At 28.8% G+C, this 24686-nt stretch overlaps 1 protein-coding gene across 2 annotated transcripts in view; it reads left to right on the forward strand.

The window, feature by feature from the left end:
• The first annotated feature begins 8747 nt into the window (after positions 1-8747).
• LOC107442193 (neogenin) overlaps positions 8748-24686 on the forward strand; it is a 61765-nt gene continuing 45826 nt past the window's right edge. The window contains exons 1-3 of one of the 2 annotated variants that reach the window (XM_087165813.1): positions 8748-9062; positions 19696-19855; positions 22858-23003. In XM_087165813.1, coding sequence (XP_087021939.1) covers positions 8990-9062; positions 19696-19855; positions 22858-23003 — 379 coding nt within the window. In that variant the 5' untranslated portion in view covers positions 8748-8989. Of the gene's footprint in view, positions 9063-17355; positions 17412-19695; positions 19856-22857; positions 23004-24686 lie in introns of those variants that run through there. The other variant, XM_087165814.1, reaches the window with a different exon arrangement.

Consider the following 24686-nt stretch of genomic DNA (forward strand, 5'->3'; position numbering starts at 1 on the left):
TAAACATTTTATTATTATTATTATTAACCGATTGAGATCAAATTCAAATCAATCGAGCCAATACTTTCAAAGCAAATAAGATTTTGTGTGAAAATACGTCTAAGTTAAAAAAAAATTATCTTTATACATAAAACCCTTATAACTTCCAAACTATTAATCCTATGCACTTTTTATTTATCTTTTATATATCATTCGATTGAATGTAAAATAAGCGTAAGAAAAAACTATCACACTTTTGTCCATGCAGAGAGAAGAGAGAAATGTTGGGCAAGTACAGTAGGAAAAAAAAGAAAAAAAAAAGGAACACCCTGAATGATTTTTGTTATGAAGATCAGATATCACATACTAAGACTCAATCTTAATTATTAGAGGGACAACCCATAAATGAGGACACAATATTTATTTAATTATAAGAGAGAGAACATTCATAAAAGTGACATACCAATCGAAGTGCTCCAGGATAAAAATTAGGGAAAATCCTCCAAATTAAATCCGTAATATGCTTCGTATAAGGGAATGAGGGAAATGTGAGTAATTACAATTGATCTATATTGATCTATTAAATAGGTAGAGAGAGAAAGTCTTTCTCACGATTCAAATAAAGGGAAAAATCAAAAATGTAAATATCTTACATCAAAAAAGTCAAATAGCTTGAAGCTAAAAAAGGATGTAAAAATTTGTTCACTTTACAGTTATAATATATTCGACTATTATTAAATTAAATAATAAATAATTGTTAAAAAATATTTTTTATATTGATTTATCATCGAATAAAAGAGTTTTATAAACATGCGCAAGAATGCTCAGATTCACTTTAAAAGTTCTAGAAATGCTTGAAAATACGCAAAATATGAAATTAACACTAAGGAAGCCAAACTTTGGACCAAACTATCCTGCCTCAACTAGCTGGAACACATTTTATAGTATGCGGACCCCATATTTTGAGGAACAGAAATCTAAATCCGTCGAAAAAAGTTATGTTTATTGAGAGAAAGTATGTTTTTCTGTCTGATTTCATAAATTAAAATATCGTCTACCTAAGTTAATTTATATTATACTAATTTATATCTAAACATATAAAGGTTAGACCCTCGAATCATTAAGATTGAGTCGTAATACGAAAAATTCGGTCACCAGATTAAGAGTTACTCAGATTGGGATTTATTTTATTTTTTTGTTTATTTTTTTTTAAAAATATAATTTGCACTTTTTACATAATACTTCGTACTTATACTTTTGTATAAGTATGAAGTTATGTTTCTTATAGCTTATACTTAGTATGCTTTTTACTTCTATAGATTTGTGTTCAGTCAGTCTTATTCGATTGAGCGTAAAAAATACATAAGAAGGACACCTCACTTATCTACATACGCGTACACAGGCATAAGTAAAAAAGTATACTTTTTTATACATACAAAAACTAATAAGTTTATTAAATCGGGGCGTATCGAGCGGGGAGGAGTAGACCGATCGGCCTATCAACAAATAAGCCTATTAATATTTTTTCAGTCGGCTTTTGATTCTGATATCATCTTTTTTTTAAATTATCAAGAAGACCTACTGAGAAAATATTTAGCTTACGGACGAATTTCTTTTCTCTTTTTTCCATCAAAGCTGCATTATAAGACAAAAGTAGAACAAAGGCAAATCGATATTTTTTTTCGATCGGACTTAGATTTTTTTTTTCTTCTTCTTTTTTTTTTTTCAAGTAGCTAGCAGGCCGACTGAAGAAAATATTTTACCATTTTTATTTTTTTTTGCTACCTAGACCTATATTGTAAGCAACTTTTTTGGAGGGAGGGGCTGGGGAATTTTTTAACTACTTTCGCATCAGCATTAGATTGAATTGACGAGCGTAAGCAGAACTACTGCATAAATGTGATTTTCTGTTTTTACGAATTTGATTTTTGCGAAAGGATCAGTTTTTTTTTTTTTTTTTTGCCATAACTGTATTACGCAATAACTAAAGACAGCATTTCTCCCCCCCCCCCCATTTAACTTTAATTTATCGAATTATGTTGATTTTTGATTTATTGAATATACAAAGTACTTTTTTTAACAAAAAATAGAAAAAAAAATTACATTGTTTACTGTTTATTTACTGGTGCATTATTTTTACTCAGAAATGTTTGAGGTTTTTAAGTAAATTACAAGGGGAAAACTCGGGAGTTTGAAACCAGATATTTTTTTATTAGCAATAGTTATATACCGGTTAAAATGAAGTATAAGAGAAACTGATTTAGTATAAAATATAAATTAAAAATCTCAGAGGTTTTTTAAACTGACCATAAGATGGAACTTGAAACGGGTAATTTGGCATTTTACTCCCGTCCCACAATATCTATGGCTCATTACCGCTCTGTGAATAGATGCATGGAATTATATATAGGAATAAGAAGAAAAAAATTCATTTGAAACGAAATCTCTCATGTTTAGATTTTCTCTCACTAATTTATTTTTATTGACATGGAAGCTGTCATGTTAATGTCTATAAGAAATAAAATTGAGATATTAATAAAACAAGGGAAAAACACCTAAAACACCACCGTCAGTTGATACAACTGTTATATTATTCAATGATTGTGGTTCCCGCTATTTACAATATTTATTTTAAATGCACAATAACTGGAGATAAAAAAAACACAGTTCTTTTTTTTTAATACCCTGAGAAGTTAAAAATACTTTACAAAGTTTGTGATCATCAATTTCTCACTTTTACTTTTAGCCAAATTTTACATTAAATGTATTAAGATTTACTGACTAAATCGAGTAAAAAAATCAAATCAATTAAACTAAACTCAGTTGTGCGACAGCCCATAGAGGGCCAAGGCCTACCGTGCCAATCTCAGTTTTCTTGGCCTTGGGTTCCGGGGTGCAGTAGCAGATGTTCCGGTCTAATGGTCAGCCGAATACGAAACCCCCAGTGTTTAGTACCCAAGCATGCTTGGTACACATTTATCGACCCACTGAAGGGATGAAAGGCTGAGTCAACCTTACCCGGCGGCTCGAGGATCGAACCCAGGCCCTGTGGCACAGGAGCGCGAAGCGCTACCACTCAGCCACCTGGTGGACAAATCAATTACATAAAAGAAATAAAATAGTTTAATTTGAGAAGCGCTTGCTCAGAGGATAGAGCGTTTGCTTCCCAGGGAGGTGATCCAGGTTCGAATCTCAGCGATGGCTGGTTTACATGAATTCTGCTCCCGGCTAGCACCGATTATACTGCTGACGTAAAATATCCTCAATGGTAGACGGAGCATGGGTTAGAATATCCTTGCTGTCGTGCTAACCGTGGGAAGTTTTCATGATATTCTTATTCATGTTACTTTAGTTTCACCAAAAAGTATTCCACGAAGGCTAGTTTGCCGCAGTGTTTGATTCAGGGGTTTCTTTTTCTTTTGGGTTGAGTTCAAAATTACAAGGCAATGGAATTGAACATTGATCGTCGTAAACTCAAAAATGGGTCTGCTTTTCCACACCGGTTATAAAATACTATAAAATGGTTTAATTTTGACTTAGAATTTCATTTAAGTAGAATTAAAAATGTTATATTTTCTTTTGCGACTACCTGTGAACTTTCCGTTAGACGTATCGACGGTTGGGAACGTCGAAAGCACAGAATACTCATATATTTTTTACGCTTATTTACGATAATAGAGCACTTTAATCGAGAGAAAAGTTAAAAAGAACTTTTTTTTCTTGTGATAGAAGACTAAAATCTAAAAAAAAAAAGGAAGGCCAGGATAGTGACCTATCCTTGATCGCAATCAAGTTTATCTCCACTGTTGAGAGAGGAGAAAATTCTGTGCTCCATCCGCCAGAATGATCCCGTAATCTTTGAGGTCAAGTAGGGATGATAGCTGCAGTCCATTCTTTTAAAGGATAGTATTTCAAAGTAGGATAGAATTTCCATAGGTTGATGCGGAAGAAGAAAATGCCATATCTTTCTCTTTTCGATTATGTCAATAATCGTTAATTTTGCCTATCACTATGAAAAACAAACGAGTTGTCCGATAATTTACTTAAATAAAATAAAATAAAATAAAATAAAATAAAACTTTTAAGAATTAAGTTGATTAAATGACTAAAAAGAATATAAAAATTTAGTTTTCGTCCAATATAAAACGAAAAACATAAGGTGAATCACTTGCGAAGATCGTGCGCTTGTGAGGGAGGATTTTCGGTTTTTTAATAATGAATACATAGTTGAGGTGAGAGTGGGGGGGGGTGATCAATTAAATGTTCTACGTCTAAGTTCTATGTTCTACGTCTTATGTTTCTAAAAAATAAGTTATTGTCTAATTTTTATTGTAGACTTGGAAAACTTTTTTTTAAAAAAATTTGTTTTACTGTTTTCTTATTTTTAGCATTGCATCTGTTTGTTAGATTATGTCGGAAAGGTGTTGCGATTTCGATTAGCGATAAAATCGTGATAAATTTTAGTTGCCCCATGTTGAATTGAAACAATTGTGTACTTGCGTAACTATCAGGCACAGAGCTATAGTTGAAATTTTAACACTATAGCTAATTAAAAAGTAGCTAACATTCTTGCTGATGATAATTTCCTATTTGCACTAATATATCAAACATTCTGCTTGCAGAGATCAGGAAACGTATGAAATTTGCATTTTAATCAATTTGAGCTCTAGTAGAGATTTGAGCGCTCTAGTAGGCGGAAAGTAGTAAAAAAATTACACCCTCATACACATGCAAGCGAGCTAATGAAAACGTAGCAATAAAATTTTTTTATAATGCTTTTAAAAAACGCTTGTTTTTACGAATTACGTTTATGTAGAGAGCAATAAGGCTTATAGGTTTTGCTTCGTGTTGAAAATTAAATTATCTATTTATATAAATAATGTTTCCCTTTAATTTCTTTTTTTTCTTTCTAAAACTTGTCAATTTTTGTGACTTTAAAATTATTTACTGGATACCATTAATTCTAAAATAAAAGCTTATATCCATATTTTTCAAAATTGTTTTTGCTTAATTTATTCGGTTTTCTTAAATCCCTTTTTTGACATTTAAGATGCAGAAATATTAGCAAACAAGGCGTTAAAAAATATTCAGGGTGTTTATTTATTTATTTTTATCTAGTATAAAGCTGAAACTTTTCTACTTTTTATTTTTTGCTGAATATTTTAATACAGTTTTACATAAGTGATAAAAGCTCTATTGACCTAAAATACAAGATGCAAGAGTGTTTTCGCTCCAGCGTTCTTTTAATTGATATAAAAATTTCAGAATAACGTCGAGTCGTGATATTTCATAACGTTAAAACTTTTTTAACCATACAGAATTTAATTTATATTAACCATAAAGTATTTTTTTAATGACTCGAATGATTTTTAAAGCTTTTAGATTATGAATTTGTCATAATTGCATCGATTGCTATTAGACCCAATGATTTTCATCAAAGCTTTTTTATCTCAAATATTTTACAAGATTGCTAACTAAAAATTTTTGCAAACAAATTTATATTTTTGAAACGTAGTCTTATTGTTTTGTGCAATGTTATTGGACAGAAATATCAGATGAGAACAAAGAAACAGCTGATTAATAAACAAAGAAGATCCAGATAGTTTTGTTTACTGGTTTACAATTATTTATAAGAAAGTAAGTCACTGCTATTTTTAAAACACACTTTATGTGAAAACGTGTTCATTCAATGCATGCTATTAAATAATGAATACAAAATAAGAAGTATCTGAAATACTAAATAAATATATAGAATCAGAATGAACTTTTTGGCATTAATACTAAATAATCTCTTCCATAAAAAACTTTTAATGAGTTATTGTATTAAATAAATAATCCCAAGAAACTGAAGAGGTAAGATCCTGATTGGAAACTTCATTCGAGTTAATATACTGACCAAATATTGAATAATAACTACACAAGTTTGTTGATGAAGTTACAATGGTAAATGAGTATTATTAGTTTTAAATTTTATCCTCATAGAATTGGAAACTAAATCTGTGTTAATACAATAAAAAATGCAAGATTTTTCAACTGAATAACTCTTAGTTTTTATGCGACAATCTGTTTATCGAGAAGAAAGAATAATAATTGTGAAGGGATTGTAAAGGTTGGTAGTCCATTTTTATTATGATAACAAAACATTTAGGTCAAGTAAAATAAAATTGATGTATCTGTATTTTCTAACAAAAAATTTCCAGTTCAATTGAAATTCACAATGAAAATTTCGGAAGTCTTAATTGTATACTAACTATACTGCAACACCTAACTACTAGGACTGGGCTATAAATCAATGTATCGAGACATATCGATTTAACGCATATATCGGTAAGACGATACAGCGACTTTCATTCAAGGCGATGCATCAGAAATCTGATTTAAGCCGTCGAGTAAAGACAACGAGCGCAAAACGATATAGCGATATTAGACACGCAAGGATATAAGATAACGATATAGCGATATAAGACTCTTCTCTTACGCGCTGTGGAAGACGATGTTCGTTTCGTTATGTTGAAATGGCCTTGATTGGTGAACTGTAGAATCAGAATCAGAGTTTTGAGAACACATATCGCATGTTCCTTTTCGCACCTCTTAGCTTTTTTTTTCTCTGTCGTGACTTTTCTTGTAGATTATTTTCAGTAGGACTAACTTCGTGATCGCCGATGTTACCTTGTTCTGAAGGCAATCTATTATTGAAAAGAATATATAAAGAAGAGTTTCTGCATTAATTAGATAAGTTTTTTTTAAAAAAAACTTCGTTTTATTTTTAAATGTGAAAATTATCGGCAATCTAATTTAGGAGCCCATAAAGAATTGAATTTGTTAGGTTATTTTTTTACTTTCTTTTAATTTATTAAAAACTTTTTGGATGAAACTTCTAATAATTTAATGAGTTTTTATTACTGATTTTAAATTTATAAATCTTGTTGTTTTTATTTTTAGATTAAAACAAAAGAAGTTAGAAGTTGAAACAAAATTTATTTTTGTCATTTGGATTTGGACATAAGTCAATCGACTTTGCTTATACAAAAAAATTTGAAAGGTTTGCGTATTTTATTCATTTTTTGAAATCATTTAGTACTTCGTTTTATTAGAGAGTATAATAATTTTTTTAAAAAAATATTCTTTTCATATTATTCGTTAATTAGCTAAATATATTATGGAATATCACAATTTTTTAATTTTTAAGAAATTAAATCTTACTTTGTGTTTCGGTCATTATTTAATTTAATTTAATTGTTTATCTGAAATGATAAGGTCCCGCAGTGGACTGATCGTTAAGACACGGTTCCCAGCAGATCACCGAAGTCAAGCATCACTGGCTGCGGTCAGTGTGCGGGTGAGTGACCACTTGGATCAGTCTGCGTAGGGACCGAGGGTGTGCGGTATTGGTCCTCGTTAAACTGTTCTACCGTAAGGGGCTCGACTTCGAGTGCAGGTCGTCGAGCTACCGAAGCGGGGGTGCCATCCCATCTGCAGAGGATCAAAATTGTGATGGCATGTCTTCGGATCATCCTCAGGGATGTTTCCCAGACCGTCGCCAATAGCCCATTGTGCAGCTCTAGTGTGACGTAAATGAACTATAGAACTATAATAACTGAAATGATAATAATAAAAAATAGTGTTTTAAAAGCGTTTTTTTTCTAAAATTTATATAGCACTTTGTTTTAATCATACAAATAATTTTTAACGTTTCAGTTAGAAAATGAACATTGCGATCGAACTTAATAATTATGTAATTATTTATGCATAATAGTACAAGAAAATATTAATTTGTAAAAAACGCTTTAAAAAAAGTTTTTAACACTTTGCTTTACGCGTATTGTGAATTTCTAAACAAACATTTCAATAAATATTTTAAGTAAGATTTGAACATTGTAGTCAATTTATTTAGTATCTTTCTTAAGCAAAACATATATATCTTCAAATTTATAAATTGATTTAAATTAATCTGAGTATGAAGTTTTGATAGAAATCTGTCTTTCTTTGCCTTACAAGTAAATGAAATTCAAAAATACCATATCGCGATACATCGCTATATCGCGATGCAAAACTGACGATGCATCACGATATATAGTTTCTAATATCGTCCAATCCTACTAACTACACTACAGCTCTTCAGTTAAAGGGACTCTAACTGATTTGTATTGTAAAAGCACCAACAGAACCTGCTTGGAAGAAAATCTCACGATCAAATTAGAAGATGTGACAGCCGCTTTTGTTTGTAACCAAGAGTGGTCCTGCAGTGGACTGATCGTAAAGACACGGTTCCCAGTTGAACACCGAAGTCAAGCATCACTGTCCTGCGATCGGTAAGTGGATTTGTGACCACTTTGAACAGCCTGCATAGGGACTTAGGGTGTGCGCTTTCGGTCTTCGTTAAACTGTTCTACCTTACATTGCTCGATCTCCCTAGCAGGTCGTCGGCCTATCAAGGCAGGTGAGCCATCCCCTCTGCAGAGGATCAAAATTGAAAGGGCATGTCTTCGGATCACCCTCAGGGATGTTTCCCAGACCATCTCCAATAATCCATTGTGCAGCTTTAATGTGACGTGAATAAAGTACCTACCCCACGCAACGAAAAAAGGATCTAGGGGAATGGTCCTGCAGTTTCTAAGCAGTGCATCTTCACAAATTAAAAACGTCACTCATAAGTCTCAACACGCTTGTGTCTGCCTCAGAACTGAAATTGACTCTATTGTAACCGTGGTTATAGCGACCTCTTTACGTGAGAATGTGTACTAATTAAATGCTATAAATTTTAAGTAGCCAAAATTATGATAGGAGAATCTAATCTAGTTTTAACCTGTCAGTAAAAAATCTCATGCTGCTGGGCAGGATGTAAACAAGTAAATTAATTTAAAAGCGTCTTTGGAGTGCATCTTCTAAAAGAGCGGCTTTAATTTTAGATAATTTTAATTTATAAATGAGATAATCGTGCTAAATACCATTAAATTTCTTTTGATATGATTGATTTCCTATTAAATCTTCCCAGCATACTGTTTCAACGATGACAGTTAATTGTGAATATTTTGTAAGGTATCTGTATGTGTTATGTGCATTGTTGATTCAAATTTCTCAAGGTAAGTAATTAAAATTATGTTTTAGATTTGATGATCCTATCCTTAATATCAGTGTTTCATATTTCACTATATTCTGACACCTTTTGCAAAAGTTCGCTTAATGTTTATCGATGGAAGACATCTATGAAATTGTTGTTTTTTTAAATTGAAGATCATATATGATAGTTTTCTTTATTTATTTGGCAAAAGATAAAAAGATTATACTTCTTAGGTAATAAAAAAATGTATGTTTTGTTCCACTTGTTTTTGATTAACGAAAAAATATCGTACGAATTTGGTTTTACCGATTTAATTTTCTACTAATATAATTTTAAGATTTAGATTTCGTGCTTTTGTCCTTTTTCAAATTTTTCTATCTTTATTATCGTTCTGCCTTTCTTAAGGAAAATCAAGTGGTCAGTCTGGATATACATTTTCTACAGTTATTGAGGGTTCAATAATTTAATAAAAATTTAAATGCTTAAGATTTTATTAATTTGGATAAACAGTTTTATGCAGGACTAATTGATTTGAGCCATTGTTTGTTAATTTATATCTTATTTGTAAATATAATTTTACAATTGCAATTATATGTTTGTATTATACATATACTTAAAAAATAAATGTTTAAAAAGATTTTAATATTGCTTGTAATTTTACATTAAAAACTAAGTTGTATTTTGAAATCTTCTCAATTTTTTTTTCTTTCCTCGACTGTCTTAAGGAGTTATTTATTTTTAATCTTTTTTTGATAATAAAAGAAATAGTTAAATAATAGGATGTCTTCAAAAAATGTACATATTTTATAAATAAAGCTACGTTTTAGCTATGACATATTCTACATATAACATATTCTACATATTTCATATATAATTCACAGAAATCATTAAGAAAATTCGCATTAGGGAACATTTACAACACTACTAAACTACGTATTGTAACACCAACTATTTATTGAACTACTTATTGTAACATCGTGGTATAAAATTATATTTTTAATTCTATAATTTTACTTTTTTTAGCTACCCTTGTCTACGATTTTATATTTAATATGTTTAAGCATTCCACTTGCACACACGCACATATATATTATTTTTATATAGGCCTACTAATTCTGATCACTACGATACCTGAATCATTGTAGCTGGTACCTAATGCTTTAGTAAAATTTGTCATTAAAAAGAATTCGGTTTTGGTACTTCATTTTCTTAATTGTTAGCTCTTAAAATTTGGCCCTAGATCTTAGAAATTCAGGATTTCTGTCAGGTTTCGTCGATTTAAAACAGCTTGATTAAAATTGTGACTTAGATCAATTTTTTTAGATAATCACTTATTTAATTAAAAAAATAAAGTTTTTTTCTAACACGTGACTTGTATTGTAGCAATTTTTCTATGTGATAATTGCACAAAATATTTATGGAGGTATAGTCATTTTTTTTTTATAAAAAACTAATTTTTTTTTGTCCTACATTTCTTGCTATAACTTAAAAAATATTCAATGAAACAAAACAAATTTTTTGAAGCAATTTAAAATTCATTGGAAAATTATTAATTTAATATTTGAGAAAAAATTGTTTAAAACTATGCAAAACATGATTAATTAAAGTAGTTATTTTATACTGCGTATGCGAGGGGAAAATGTAATTTTTTTTCCTTCAAATTTTGAACTGAATCATATTTGGCAACTACTAAAAAAAAGTCTGATTTGAGTATCTTAAAAATTTAAAAAGTTTCAAGCCATCTTCTAAGTAGTTTTTGTACTATTGAAAGAAAGCTGAAAATGACACAAATAATATTTTGTACTGTTGAACAAGGTTTATTAAAAATGATACCGACATTATTGAGGATCATCTCTCATGAAAGTATCTTTTCTTTTGCATGTTTTTGTTCCTTATACAATCATGTTTTAGGGATGAATGTTTATTGTGAGGTATAATTATTTGTTATTTAATTTTGTGTTCTGGTACAAAATAACGTTTTTAGACAACCCCTTATAATTTTTAGCTTTTTTTAAAAAGTACAAAAACTACTTAGAAAATTTCATGGAACTTTTTACGTTTTTTAACAATATTCAAATCAGACATTTTACATTAGTTTCCAAATGCAGTTCAATACAAAATTTGGAAAAAACTGCTAATTTTTTCTGCTCATGACCAGTATAAAAGAATAACTTTAATTACTTGTATATTGTACAGTTTTCAACGAAATTTTTCAAATCTGAAAGCAAACATTTCATTATTAATTTTAATTTTGTAATTGATTACATTTAATTTTATTGTATATTTTTAAAGTGATAGCAGAAAAAAAAAGTTAGACAAAACAATTAGTTTTTATAAAAATGTCCATATTTCCATAGATATTTAAGCTAAGCTCACAAAATTTCGTGTAATTATTGCATATTATTATTTTTAACATAAGGTGTTCAAAAACACCGTTTTCTGTATGTAATTTATTTTCCTCAAACCTCTAAAAAGCTTTAAACTTCATTGATAAGTGTGAGAAATCCCATGATCTAATCACTTCTGAAATTATGAAATGATTCTTTACATATTTCTTGAGCAATAAGAAAGAAAGGTATTAGTATAGAAGTGTTTCCATTATTTTTTCCATCCTCTGTACATTTACTTTGCATTTACATACATTTACTTTACATTTAAATTACATGTTTTATGTTTGTAAAAACTAAAAAGTTACTAGGCACCTAATAATAAAAAATAAAAAAAAGATTTAAATTTAAAAAAATATCAAGATTTTTCTAAATTTCTCCAAGGTCATTCCAAGAGAAGCCATATTGAATTTTCAAAAATGGCCCCCACTATTTTATTGTTATTTTTCAAAACAGCATGAAAAGTTCTAAAAGTGGGCAAATTTTCATCAAAATCGGAGATGGTGGGTGCCATGAACTGACTAGATGAACGGTGTAATATCGTTTTTCTGCTTAATGTGCTTTGGCAAACAGTGCATACTGCTATTTCAAAGAGCTTGACAGTGATAGTTGTTGTCCAGGAAGTGCGCAAAAGTGTTTGGCAAACACTTTCAATATTTGTAAGGCCATAAAAAAGTGACAGTATGGAAATCTGAGTGTTTCTATGAGAAATATTGCTTGTGAAATGGGTGTAAGTGATAGATGTATGTGGCGAGTGGTGAAAACAGAGTTTAAACTGAAGCCTTGCATGTTCCAAAAAGTTCATCTTCTCACTGAAGTAAACAAACTTATGTGGCTCTAAAAATGCTGAAAAATATTCAGATTGGCTCTAAGGCAGTTCTGGGAAAAAGATTCTGTTTCACTGATGAGAATCTCTTTACCATCCAACTAGCTCATAACTTCCAGAACGATGAGATGTGATTTTCAGATACTTCAAGCATCTCGGTAATTGTCTGGCATGGTCTTATGGCGTAATTTGCACAAACTGCAAAACACCTGGTTTTTGTGGAAGAGGTTGTCAAAATAAATCTAAGAGTGTAGCAATGATTTATTCTAGTAGCTGCTGTACTTTCATGAGCCAAAAAATACTTCGGCATTTCAAACTGGAATTTCAACAACACGCCACAGCAATCAGCAACCAACAAGGCAAAAAAGACTCGAGTGTATGGTCCATTTTGGAGTCTTTCATAAACCACACAGCAGTTTGAACTTTCTGAGGCCATGAATAAGCGTATGCATTGGCATGGCATCACTGTAAAAGGCAGCCAATTTGGAATCAATTAAATTTACTTTTTAGTAATAGTCGACTCTTATTTTTTTATTTTTCATATTTCGTTAATTAATTTTTTTAAAATAAAGTTATATTTAAATTTGTCGAACTATTGTAGTAACATTTCTAAAATTTGTTAAGAAAAATTTCAACTTTTGCTAATTACTTTCGCTAAAATCTTTTTAAAGTATGATAAATAGGTGGTATTTTTTTGTATACAATAAATTAAATCGCTTTCGAAATGAAGACTTGAAATGTTTTTAGATTTTATATAATAAAATTGCAAATAAAAAGTAAAGGGAAAATCAAAATGCTGTTATATTCACCTATCTTTTTGATTTTGGACATTTGTTTTTTCTAATTTCCAACGTTTTATTTATTGCATTTCATTGCAGATGTTGAACTTAATGCCTTAATCTAAAATAGAAAAACAAAATAGTTATAAATGTAAAAATCAGGGGCGCTATGACATGTCACTGTAACCTCCAAAAAAAAAAAAAAAAAATTCATTTTTCGGCAAATTTTGTTTGGCCATTCGGAATATTTACCGAATTGTAGTAACCGGAAAAAAAATCGACGACGAAAGCACGCGAATTATTACTCTTTAAAAAAGGGTTACTCAAATGCGTGTTTTGTTTTGAGATTTGCTTGTTGTAATAAAAATCGTATTAAAAATATCGGATTTTAAAAACTATGTGAAAATCAATATCAATAACTGTCGAAAATACAATCAAAACACTATGGATTTACGATATTATTTTCGTAAATTGTGATTTATGTCAGGAAGTGATTATTTAAATGCGCGATTCAAATTTTACATGCGGAAATAATAATATCAAATGAGAAATAACCGGAATTTTAAAAACCTCGTGGAAATCTGTAGCACTAACAATAACTGCCGGAAAAAATGTTGGAATCAAGGCATTAAAAAAGTAAATTATTAAATAAGCGATGATGAGTTTCGCTTGTAATAAAATTGTTTAATAAAAAACATCGAGGATTTTTTTTTTAAATGTTTAAATTTGTAGCAATAACTGTTCAAAGAACAATTGAAACACCTTATGGATCAACGATGATATCGGTGCAAATCGGGCGTGTTCAAGAGTGATTTCTTGAATACGGGATTTGAACTTCGCGGTCGGTACTAATATCGGCATTTTTCGAAAAAAAAAAAAAAAATATCACGAGAATATAAATAATAGTATCTGAGCAATAAAAAACATGGAGATTTTTAAAAAATGTAAAAATTCGTTGCAAAATTGCCGGGAAAAAAATTATCAAAACACTACATATATTATTAGCGAAGGAATCGTTGTGAGCGATAAAAATACTAGAATGCGTGATTTAAAATTTTCATGTGCGTAATATATTAAAAATATTCTATAGATTTTATTCAACCACATTTATATTAAAAAAAGGGAAAATGTACCGCATTGATGAATTAATTCCTTTGCTTTAAATCTGAATTTGTAACAAAATCCTCACTCACAGTCATATTTATTAAAATATAAAAAATGGTGTCCGTTAGAAATCATGGTCCTCCCTTTAATTTTTTAAAGTGAACTATCTTTTAAAATTTCGTGATTTCGGAATATATATTTTTTATATTATCCTATGCTGAAGTAAGTCATAAACGAATTTTTATGTCTCAAATGGGAACAGAAAAATCGGGAGCATTTATTTCCCCACTGATGCTAGTGAACTTGGCCAAAGGATACTCTGTGTTCTTTGTTCGCCAAGCTAGTGAAAGGCATCTTTTGAATATAATTCTGCAGAAAAAAAATCTTTCTAAAATTTTTACAGAAAAAGAAACCCAAAATTTTTTATTTCCCGGAAGAAAAATCTTTCTTCAAGAACTCAGTAACATTCTGCGACATTGTCGCCGCTATTCTGAAACGTGGAATGTAATAAGTAAATGTAGCTTGAAGTTACATTATTTATCAATTTGATTACACTGAATTTCTACGATTGAAAGACATTTGATTTGATTGATTTAATTACATATGTAGAATTTTCTACGATTGAAAGACTGCGTGAGCAAGACACAATTAAAATGTTTATCTTTTAATGTTCAATAATACTTTTAATAATATTTCTACTTATTGCCGCCGTCACCATTATTTCAGAAAATTATTAGCGATCGTGCTTGTCACTGCCTTACCTCGAGTTAATTTATTACTTTTAAAGTTTTTTAATTTCTATTTTGGCTTTTTGATTTGAAATTTCATTCTGAACTTTAGGTTATAGCTGTTTAAACAAGTGGACTATTTTCAGGATATTCTATTTCTAATCAGTAATCGATTATCTAAAATATTTATTTTCTGATTCATGGGATAGTGAAAAAAAAAAAAATTCATTTTAGCTGCGAATTTCTTTTTTCTTCTTTTTTTTGGTATTTATTTATCGAATGGTTCATTATTTATTTTATTAACCTCAAATAAAAAAAAAAAAAAAAAAAAAAAAAAAGCATTTCCCCAACAGTCCATTGAATGCCAAGGGGCTTGTGGATGCAGGTTAAGATTCCACAATTTCATGACCAACGGCCTGATTGTTAAGTGTGCTCAGTGTTATGCACAGATTGGGAACTTCAAGCCGTTGCTGAGGCAGGGGATCGAACCCCACTTCGCAATAACAGTTCAGTGACTTAACCACTGATATTTTTTATATGTGTAAAAAATATGTGTTTAAAAGCATTCTCAGGAAATAAAAAAAAAAACCCTCTTTGAAATTTCTATTTTTTAAAAATTATTTTGGAATAAAAGTGCGTTATTTAATGAGTTTTTTTTCTTCATTAATTTTATTCATCTTTCTTTCATGGTGTTATAATATGTAAGTTATTGTGCAAAATGTGAATCACTGAAAATTGATATTCTGCTTGTAGCGTGTGTTATCATAAAAGCATCTGAAATTATAAAAATTAATGCCAATTAAATTAACTCATCAACTTCCTCTTTTATAGAAGTAAATTAATTTAAACAAAATAGTTCATAAATTCATTTAAAAAAACTCTTGCTCCCTGCCCACTCTTTTTGTTGCTGTACTTTTTTCTCGTTTTTTGTGTTCAATTTAACTAAAAAATATTTCATTATTATTGTTTACAGTTTAATGAAAAATAAGAATTTGCTACCTTCAATTTAATTTCGCTTTTATATTATTGATCGTTCTTCGCAATCTTATGATTGGGTTCACATATCAAATAATCTGCACTGCTTGATATTTTTCATGAGAAATAAATGCAAGGAGAGATGACTCAGGAATGACTTTTTGGCACCCAGGTGGAGTGTGTCACTATTGGGGAGGTTGAGGTTAGTCAGCTAAATTGATGCGTTTTTCCTGCTCCCTGCTAATGGCAGGGGGTGTAATCACCTTCCCTCCCTTTATCACCATTTCACCGCCAAATCTTATGATGACGATGGGATCTCCAATTTTTACTGCTTTGCTATTTTTTATAAACGCTGAAAACAAACGATGCAGTTAAAATTGTTAAATTTTAATTATTTGAGAATGAGTTTCTGTTATTGATTTTAGCTTTTGGGTAGCAGAGTTTATTGTTAGTTGAGTCATTGATTTTAATTTTTTTGAGAGATTTTTGGTATCTATTTGTAACTTACGAAGTTTTGCAACTTGCTAACTTTGCTGTGAAAAATTTCATTACCTCAAAATTAGCTTGATGTTACATATTTTGTTTAAAAGCGGAAGTTGAAAATAAGAAAAAATAAACGTTTTCAGAAATATATGGTTGTTAATTAAATCGTTTGCTTAAACTGCGTTTTAAAATAAGAAAAAATAAATAAACGTTTTCAGAAATATATGCTTTTTTATAAAATCGTTTGCTTAAAAAACCGCGTTTCACCTCGAATAATTATTATTAAACAACTATTCACAGCTTCTAACATTTTTTCAAATATATATATATATATATATATATATATATATATATATATATATATATATATATATATATATATATATATATATATATATATATATATATATATATATATATATATATATATATATATATATATATATATATATATATATATATATATATATATATATATATATATATATATATAAATAATTTCTTATAATTAACTTTTTTAAAAAAATATTTATTTTTCCTTTCCCAGTCTTACATTTAACGTTTTTAAAATAAATTAATATTTAAAAATTGTTTCATTCATATTGATTGATAGTTCGTTCATTGGATTGTTTTTAAATCAATTTTTGAACCAAATATTGGGTTCTATACAATATTGAACGTATTAATTTTCAACATAATGTATGCATACCTATAGTTTTCTTAGATACTCCATTCTAAGTGGGGTCCCATTGCAAGGGAGATTTTCTGAAGGTTATATTTATTTCAGGATTTCTTTTCGAGTTAGTAAAATACGTTACAAATCTAGTGCAATTTGATTTTTCTACATTAATTTAAAACATCTTAGTATTAAGTTAATTAACTGCATGTGTTAGTCTCAGACTGATAAAGCAGGAAAATTGCGATTGACACTATAAAAATAAAATTTCGAATGTTGCTGCTGCCTTATTTTATTATTATTTTTTTTTTAAAATTAAGCATAAAAAAAATTACACCTGACTAACTTACTTTGTTTAATTTTATTCTATTCATCAGAAGAGGAATCGTAATAAACTCAAAATTGATTGGATGGTAGCATTTGAAATTTATGGTTGATCTTTTGTGTTTTTATTTTCATTTTTTTTATCTTGTCGAAAAATTAATTATTTACAACTTTTCCTCGTCCGATTTCGCCCGATTAATCACAAACCGAAGCTACCATCTCGACATTACTAAAATTAATAAAATCATAGTGAATTTTTATAGTTAATAAACCAAAAAATCAAAAAGATTCCATATTTCTAATTTTAATGCTTTTATTTTCACGGGGAAGTAAAGCTGTTTTACCATTTTACTAAGAAATTGTAGTTTGCTGACGCATGCGATCTGTAAATTCAGTTATTAAATCGTCTGCCGTCATTTATCATTCTGATGGAAAAGAAATAATTTCAATTTGTAAATTTGTACCAGAGTTCTTTAATAATTTGTAAAATTATTGTTTAAAAATTGTGCATTGAAATTCTTAAAAAATACGAATTTTTTCCCTCCTTTTGCTGTTACTAAATCATTTATTTATTGACATTAAAAGTGTTTATAGATGGATCGTGATAAAAACAAAAATGCTTTTCTTTTCTTGAATAGGGATTTCCTCTGCAATTTATCTTTCAACCAATTAATTTATTGAGTCATATTTGCTCGCATCAATCACTGAGTGATATAAATAGTTTTTCTTTAAGCTTCAATAAAAGGATTTCTTTAATTTATAACATTCTATCATAATAATTTACCACGAGTTTTAAAAATTTTAAATGGGGATTTTTTAAGGTCGTTAATCTTATTTCATTATTTATGTTTTTTACATTTGTGTTCTTTGATGATCCCGCCTTTATATTTATCTGAAAGAAACACATGTTTTGATTAGTGATAACCATTCGAGGGTTTGTATTCCTGATAAAAAAAAAAATATTTTGATCTTATTTGTCCTGATTTCTATCTTTTTGTTCTGATATTGTTGTTTTTCTGTGCTTTCAGAGCATCCCATTTTCGGCGAATAAAAATGAGGATTTTAGAGTAATCAATTTGAAGAATCAGAAAATTCCTACATCTTTTTATTTTAATAAATAATAGTTGGGATGTGTATAGTCTAACTTCTCATAGTCTTATTTTAACTCTACATATTCCTTGGCTCAATTTCCTATTAATTTTCATTCCTAAATTAGCACATAATCATTAATCATTCTAAGTGATATAAGAATTTAATATCGTTATACATCGTTACAAATTATTGATATTTCTCATTAAATGGCTTGCATTGCATTATTTTTTAGATCTAGAAAATATAATTTAAGCTAGATAATATTTTACTTAAATTACATTTATGTTAATCATCTTTTTTTCCCCCCTAAAAAAAGGCTTAATAATAAAATTGTAAAAAAAAAAAAAACGTTTGCCAAGTGAATTACGCAATCCACATATACAATAATACCGTTTTTAATAATTATCGCGTTATAATTTTGTTCCATAATTATAATTGTCGATAGATCCCACAATATTATCGTGTTTGATAAAAATCATTGACGATAATGATTACGATTTAACCGTATTTGATAATCATCGTGTTATTAACGTTTTTAATTTTTCTGGATATTTATGTGAATATATTCTAAACGATACGTGATACTATATTCTCAATACGTGAAAATATTTTCAAAAATACCGTAATTATGTTTAAAAATATAGATATTTTACAATACATTCATAAATTGCTGAGCTCCGCTGTGACATTTAAACAGTTAATCACATCGAAATATAGCCTCCAAAATTTGAAGTACTAAATATTACAGAAGTATAATTAGTTACCGTAAAATATATGTAATAGTACATAGTTTTAGGTATAATTTATAGCTTTTGAGAATAGTTAGAAGAAAATAACTTGCAATGCTTTTAGCTTTATAAATTCCATGCACATCCTCTGTATAACTTTAGTCAGATTTTGCAGAAGGCTTCAATTTTAATCCTATTTTTTTATAGTTTTTCAAGCATTCATCCTTAATTTTTATGACTTATAAATTTTATACATTTGTACGGCTTAAGAAAATATAGTGATAAGCCACGTTTTCATCATATCAAGAAATATTCTTTAATTTAGACTGTTATGTTTTCAGATGGGTTCTTTATGAGTGTCCGGAATTTCCTCTGAATAATATCACACTCAAAATTTTCTAGCCTACATGGAAGTAGTTGTGTTTTACACCAAAAACAACACAATTTGAAATCGTGGCTAATCATTATACTGTTATTTTAATTGTTATTATCAGATTTGAAATACTTACGATAAAAACACGTAATATGACAAAATATATTTTTGTGATTTTAGGTAGTTATGGTGGATTTCCAAATTTTCAGTTTTTAGTTGAACCTCGTGACATAATCGTTATTAAGGATAATGCTGCTATTTTAAATTGCTCAACTACTGGCCAACATACTGTCATAAAATGGAAAAAAGATGGAAGTTCATTAGATCTTGATGAGCGTCGGTAAGACTTTTTACTTTTAGCTTGTTTGTTGCGTTGGAAAAATGTATGCTAGTTAGTGTAATTTAACAGGATAATAAATATGCTGTAGAATTTGGTAACTCAGAATCGAATCAAATACAGGACATTTAAAAAGCAATTAAATTGGCATTTAAAAAGCAATTAAAACGACTATTTTGTAAAAAAGGAGACTATGGCGACTATTTTTGTCAAAATGTAGAGAAAAACGACTATTTTGTAATCAGTTGTGAAAAATAGGCTAATTTTTTTTTTTACTTATTAGCTAATAAAAAATAATAAAGATACTATTTTTTCTCTCACAGCACTGACTATGGATAGGATCAGGGACAGGGAGGATCATCATGATTTGTTTTTTCCCTTCTGTTTTTATGTGACTTTAATGTACAAGTGATGGCTTTTTTCCCCACTCTATTTGAACAATGGAATTACAGTCGAATGTATTATGCTGCTGGTGTAAGCTACAGCAAATATGTCTACTTGTTCTGCTTTTTGGGCAATTTTTCCTTGTGACAAAATTTGCTCTGGACTCACGTTTATGAAAACGGGAGTTCGAATCCAGCCGGCCAAAGAATCTCGTGTAGTAAATGGTGACTGATGCACGTTAAATATGTTGGGTCACAAAGTCCTCCATGTTCCTTTTAACAAATCAATACTTCTGTTGGTACTGAATAGGAGATTGTTTGTTCTCTGGTTCAGGTCAAAATTACGATCTGTGGATGTATGAATGTGTCCGCTATATAAACGGGTGTGGCAGAAGTTAATTTTTGGCCATAGATGGCGTCACTGGAAGACATGAACAATCACACCCCCTCTGCCTTAATGATCGACGACAACAACATTTGCGATTTTATGTATGATTGTCAGACATGTATGATATGAAATGAGAAGAATTGGTTAGTAAAATATTTAAATTTCATATTTTGGTAAAATACTTCATTGAAGGTAGAGAGAAATAATTTGTCGAATGCTAAGGAAAAATGTTTAACTTAAAGGAAAACCAAGAACAAGTTTCAGATTTTTTTTTAAGAAATGGGGAGGAGCAGCAAATAACAAATATTAATGAAACTCTTAAAGGAAAAACATGAGAATAAATGTGTAAAACGATCAAAAGAATTGTAAACTATTGACCAAAACAATTGTGGAACTATTTGGGGAAATTAAAAGAAATAGTTAGAAAAAAAAATGAAAATTTTATTCTCATTAGTGTCAGTAAACTCCTATCATTTTTCATTTGACACATTGTAATTCATAATTCTTGATAAAATTCTAATTCTTTGTTTAATTATTACTTTTGCTCTTGTAAATAAACAGAATTTATAAAACATGGGTATAATGTTTGTTTATTTTTTAAGTACTGAATTTAATATTTTTGTCTTTTATTCATTTATTATTGTTATTATTATTTTTTTTTTTTTAGAATTTTTTGGGCTACATTTTATTATTACAGTATAAGTTAAGTATTGTAAAAACATGTTAGAGGAACAGGAAATTAATTCTAGCAATTGTTTTATATATCTAGAAACTATTTTCGGGACTATTTTTTATTTATTTCTGAAGCAACTTATTCCAGTCACATCCCTGCAAATAGGTTTTTTAGAAATGATATGCTTGAACTGATGATTTTCCTGTGTTTTATCATTTTCTATCGCTTCTCAGTTTATTTTTTATTACCTGATTTTTATGTTAGATTTCTGATAATAATGAAAATAATTAAACTCCCAAAAATATTCTATCACAAATGTATATAATATATAAAAAAATTAATGTAAATATTAATTTTTTTTTAAATGTATAAAAACTAATCAAAATTAACTTAGAGTATTTATAAAGATTAAGGTCAGGTGTTGGTAGTATGAATTTTTACATTTAGATTTAGGGGATGATTCACTATCTAATTTTTGATTAGTTATGTTTTTTCAGTTGAAACTTGGGCTCTTTTAGGCAATTTTGCTACCCAAGTCTTTCATGTTGATATCAATAGTTTTAATTTTATTTAGTTATGTAATATTATTTGTTTAAAATAGTATAAGATTATTTGCATTTTATTATTTCAAAATAAATTGCTATGTTTTTTGACCTACTAATACCACTACCTTCTGTTAAAAGTTAGAAAATTTACAATACATTATTAGTATAGTATTTTTTACCCCATGAAAAATATAAGCAAAAAAAATTATTGTTATTTAATACATTTGCTGCATAAATATCTTTCTTAAATTGTTTAATTTTTTATAAATGCCTTTTCCTTTTTTTATATTTGTATTTTTTGTATGTTTTTTTTTTTTTTTTTTTTTTTTTTTTGCAATCATATGCCTGTGTTTTAAATATAATGCTACCAATTATCTACCAATATTAATAGTCAATTAAGGATATGTAAATACATTGTTTAGATAAGTTTTGTATTTAATTATTTTTTAATATTTGTATATAATTTTAATTTTTGTATTTAATTTTAATTTTTGTATTTAATTTTAATTTTTGTATTTAATTATGTTATAATTTCAAATATAACAATTACAATTAGAAATTTAACTAGTAACAGATTACTGAACTTTCTTCAAAATAGCTATCAAACTATTCAGCATAAATTTTTAAATTAGTAATATACTTTTAAATGCAACTTTTCTCTTTCAAACACAAACTTTATTTTATCAGTAATATTTTTTTAAAATCAACTTTTGCATTTTCTAATAAAATTATTTTTAAAACAGTTGAAGGCATATCAAGTTGTCACATTTTATCCAAAAAAAGGTAAATCAGAAAAAGAGAGGGAATTAAATATTTGTGTGTTTTTGAATTGTTATTTTGTGTTATATCATAAAACAATAAATAGTTCATTTAAATTTTATTTTCTGCATAATTTTTTGTTTGTTTTTAAAACGCATAGACAAAATTAAATTTTTCTTCTTCTAATTTTTGAAGTTGAATCTAATGCACTAATTTGAATATTTCAAAACTGAATAATTTTTTTTTTATATATTTAGATTTGTTATGTCAAATGGATCTTTAATTTTCAAAAAAGTTGTACATAGTAGAACTGAGAGGCCAGATGAAGGACTTTATCAATGCTCAGCATTTAAAGAAGGAGTTGGAACTATTATTAGTAAAGAAGCTAAACTTCAAATAGCATGTAAGAAAACATTATTCATTCAATTTACCAAAATTTTCTTTTAAAAACTGTATACTTTTGGAAAATGGTTAATGTAATTATTATTTTTTGAAAGTATTATGCAGGGTTCACAGTTTTCTTAATTGAAAATATTTTATTCTTCTTTGTCTTGATTTTTAGGTTTTAGTTGCGATATCTTAGATTTTTCTTAATTATGTGATTTTCCTGTTTTTTTGGAATATTTCATTCCCTACAAATACAAATGCGGATTTTAAAGTAATGAATTTGAAGAATCAAAAGATTTAATTTCCTTTTACTTTAATAATTAATGCCAGCATAAACTATTTTATTGTAAAAATTAATGCTAGCAAAATCAGAATTCGATAGTAGAGAATGCCCATTAATTATGTACAAGATTCAGGTATATGGCCTTTCCCTCTGAATTAATTCAGTAATTAATTAATTCTGAATTAATTGTTTCAAACTTTTTGAGAATTCAGTAATTTTATGATGTAGAAACTCAATTACCAGCTTTAGATCTTCAAATTTTTATGGGGATGAACTCAGGGGACACACGTTTATATATTCAGGGATGAGATTTTTCCGCTTTTTAGCGGATTTCCGCTTTTTTCACTTTTATCTCTTGAATTTCAGCTTTTTTTTTAAATCAAAAATTCAGATTTTCTAAAAATTTCACTTTTTTTAAAATAAGTATTCCGCTTTTTCAGAAAATTCACCGATTTTCAAAGAGAAACAGAAAATTCAAACTACATAGCTACCAATCCTTTCTCATTTTTAGAGGAAAAGGTGTAAATATGGGCACCCTCTTTTGTTTTTTGGATAAAGTTATTTTTAATTTGAAAATTTCTAGATTTTTATCTTTCATTAACAACTATAACAAGTTTCCTAAATGCGAGAAGGCAAAACAATGATTAACATCAATTATTTCATTTCAAAAACGACGATTTTCAAAAATCTTTTAAAAAAGCACCAGAAAAAATGGGGTGTAAATATGGGCCCTCTTCAAAAAAGCCACCAAAAATAGTTTAAAAACAGGATAAAACAATAAAAAATGGTAGAGAATTTATTTATTGCAGGAAAAAAAATTATTTACAGAAATCGCGAACATAACTGGCTCTTTCACCCCCGGCACAGTGTTCACATTTGGCACATAACGCATCTTACCAACACCTCTCCTCGAGTGTCTTCAGAGAACTTTCCATCACAAAAACTGCAAGTTGCATCGCTTGAGTCTGGTTTATCCCCACCGTTGACATTTATTAGATTCGTATCATCATCGCTGTAGATAAGAGGAGGGTTATCGAGTCTGATGAGTCCGATGATGAATCGTATCGTTGCGTGGGCCGAATTTTCTTTTTTTGAAGGCCTTTCGTCTTCCCACCCTGCCCTCTGGCCGGTCTCTTACCCCGGGAAAACTCAAGGACGTCTTCTTGAGAGCACTTGTCAAGCGTCTTGGTCAACTGATCCTTGTATGATAATCCGGTGATGAGGCTGGACCTTGCTGCTTTGCGTCCACGAGTAGTGGTTATCTTCTTAATGTTGGGAACAGGAGATATGTCGAATGGAGAAATTGCACTTGAAGTTCCCGGGGAACATTGAGGTATTTCAGCTGCCTTATCAATTGGCATAACTAGAGCCTGATGTGCTAAACTCCACTAAAAAAAGTTGGTGTAATTATGGGCA

Source organism: Parasteatoda tepidariorum, chromosome 6 (assembly GCF_982258835.1).
Source record: "Parasteatoda tepidariorum strain Cologne lab strain chromosome 6, Ptep-v5.0, whole genome shotgun sequence".
Classification (NCBI taxonomy): domain Eukaryota; kingdom Metazoa; phylum Arthropoda; class Arachnida; order Araneae; family Theridiidae; genus Parasteatoda; species Parasteatoda tepidariorum.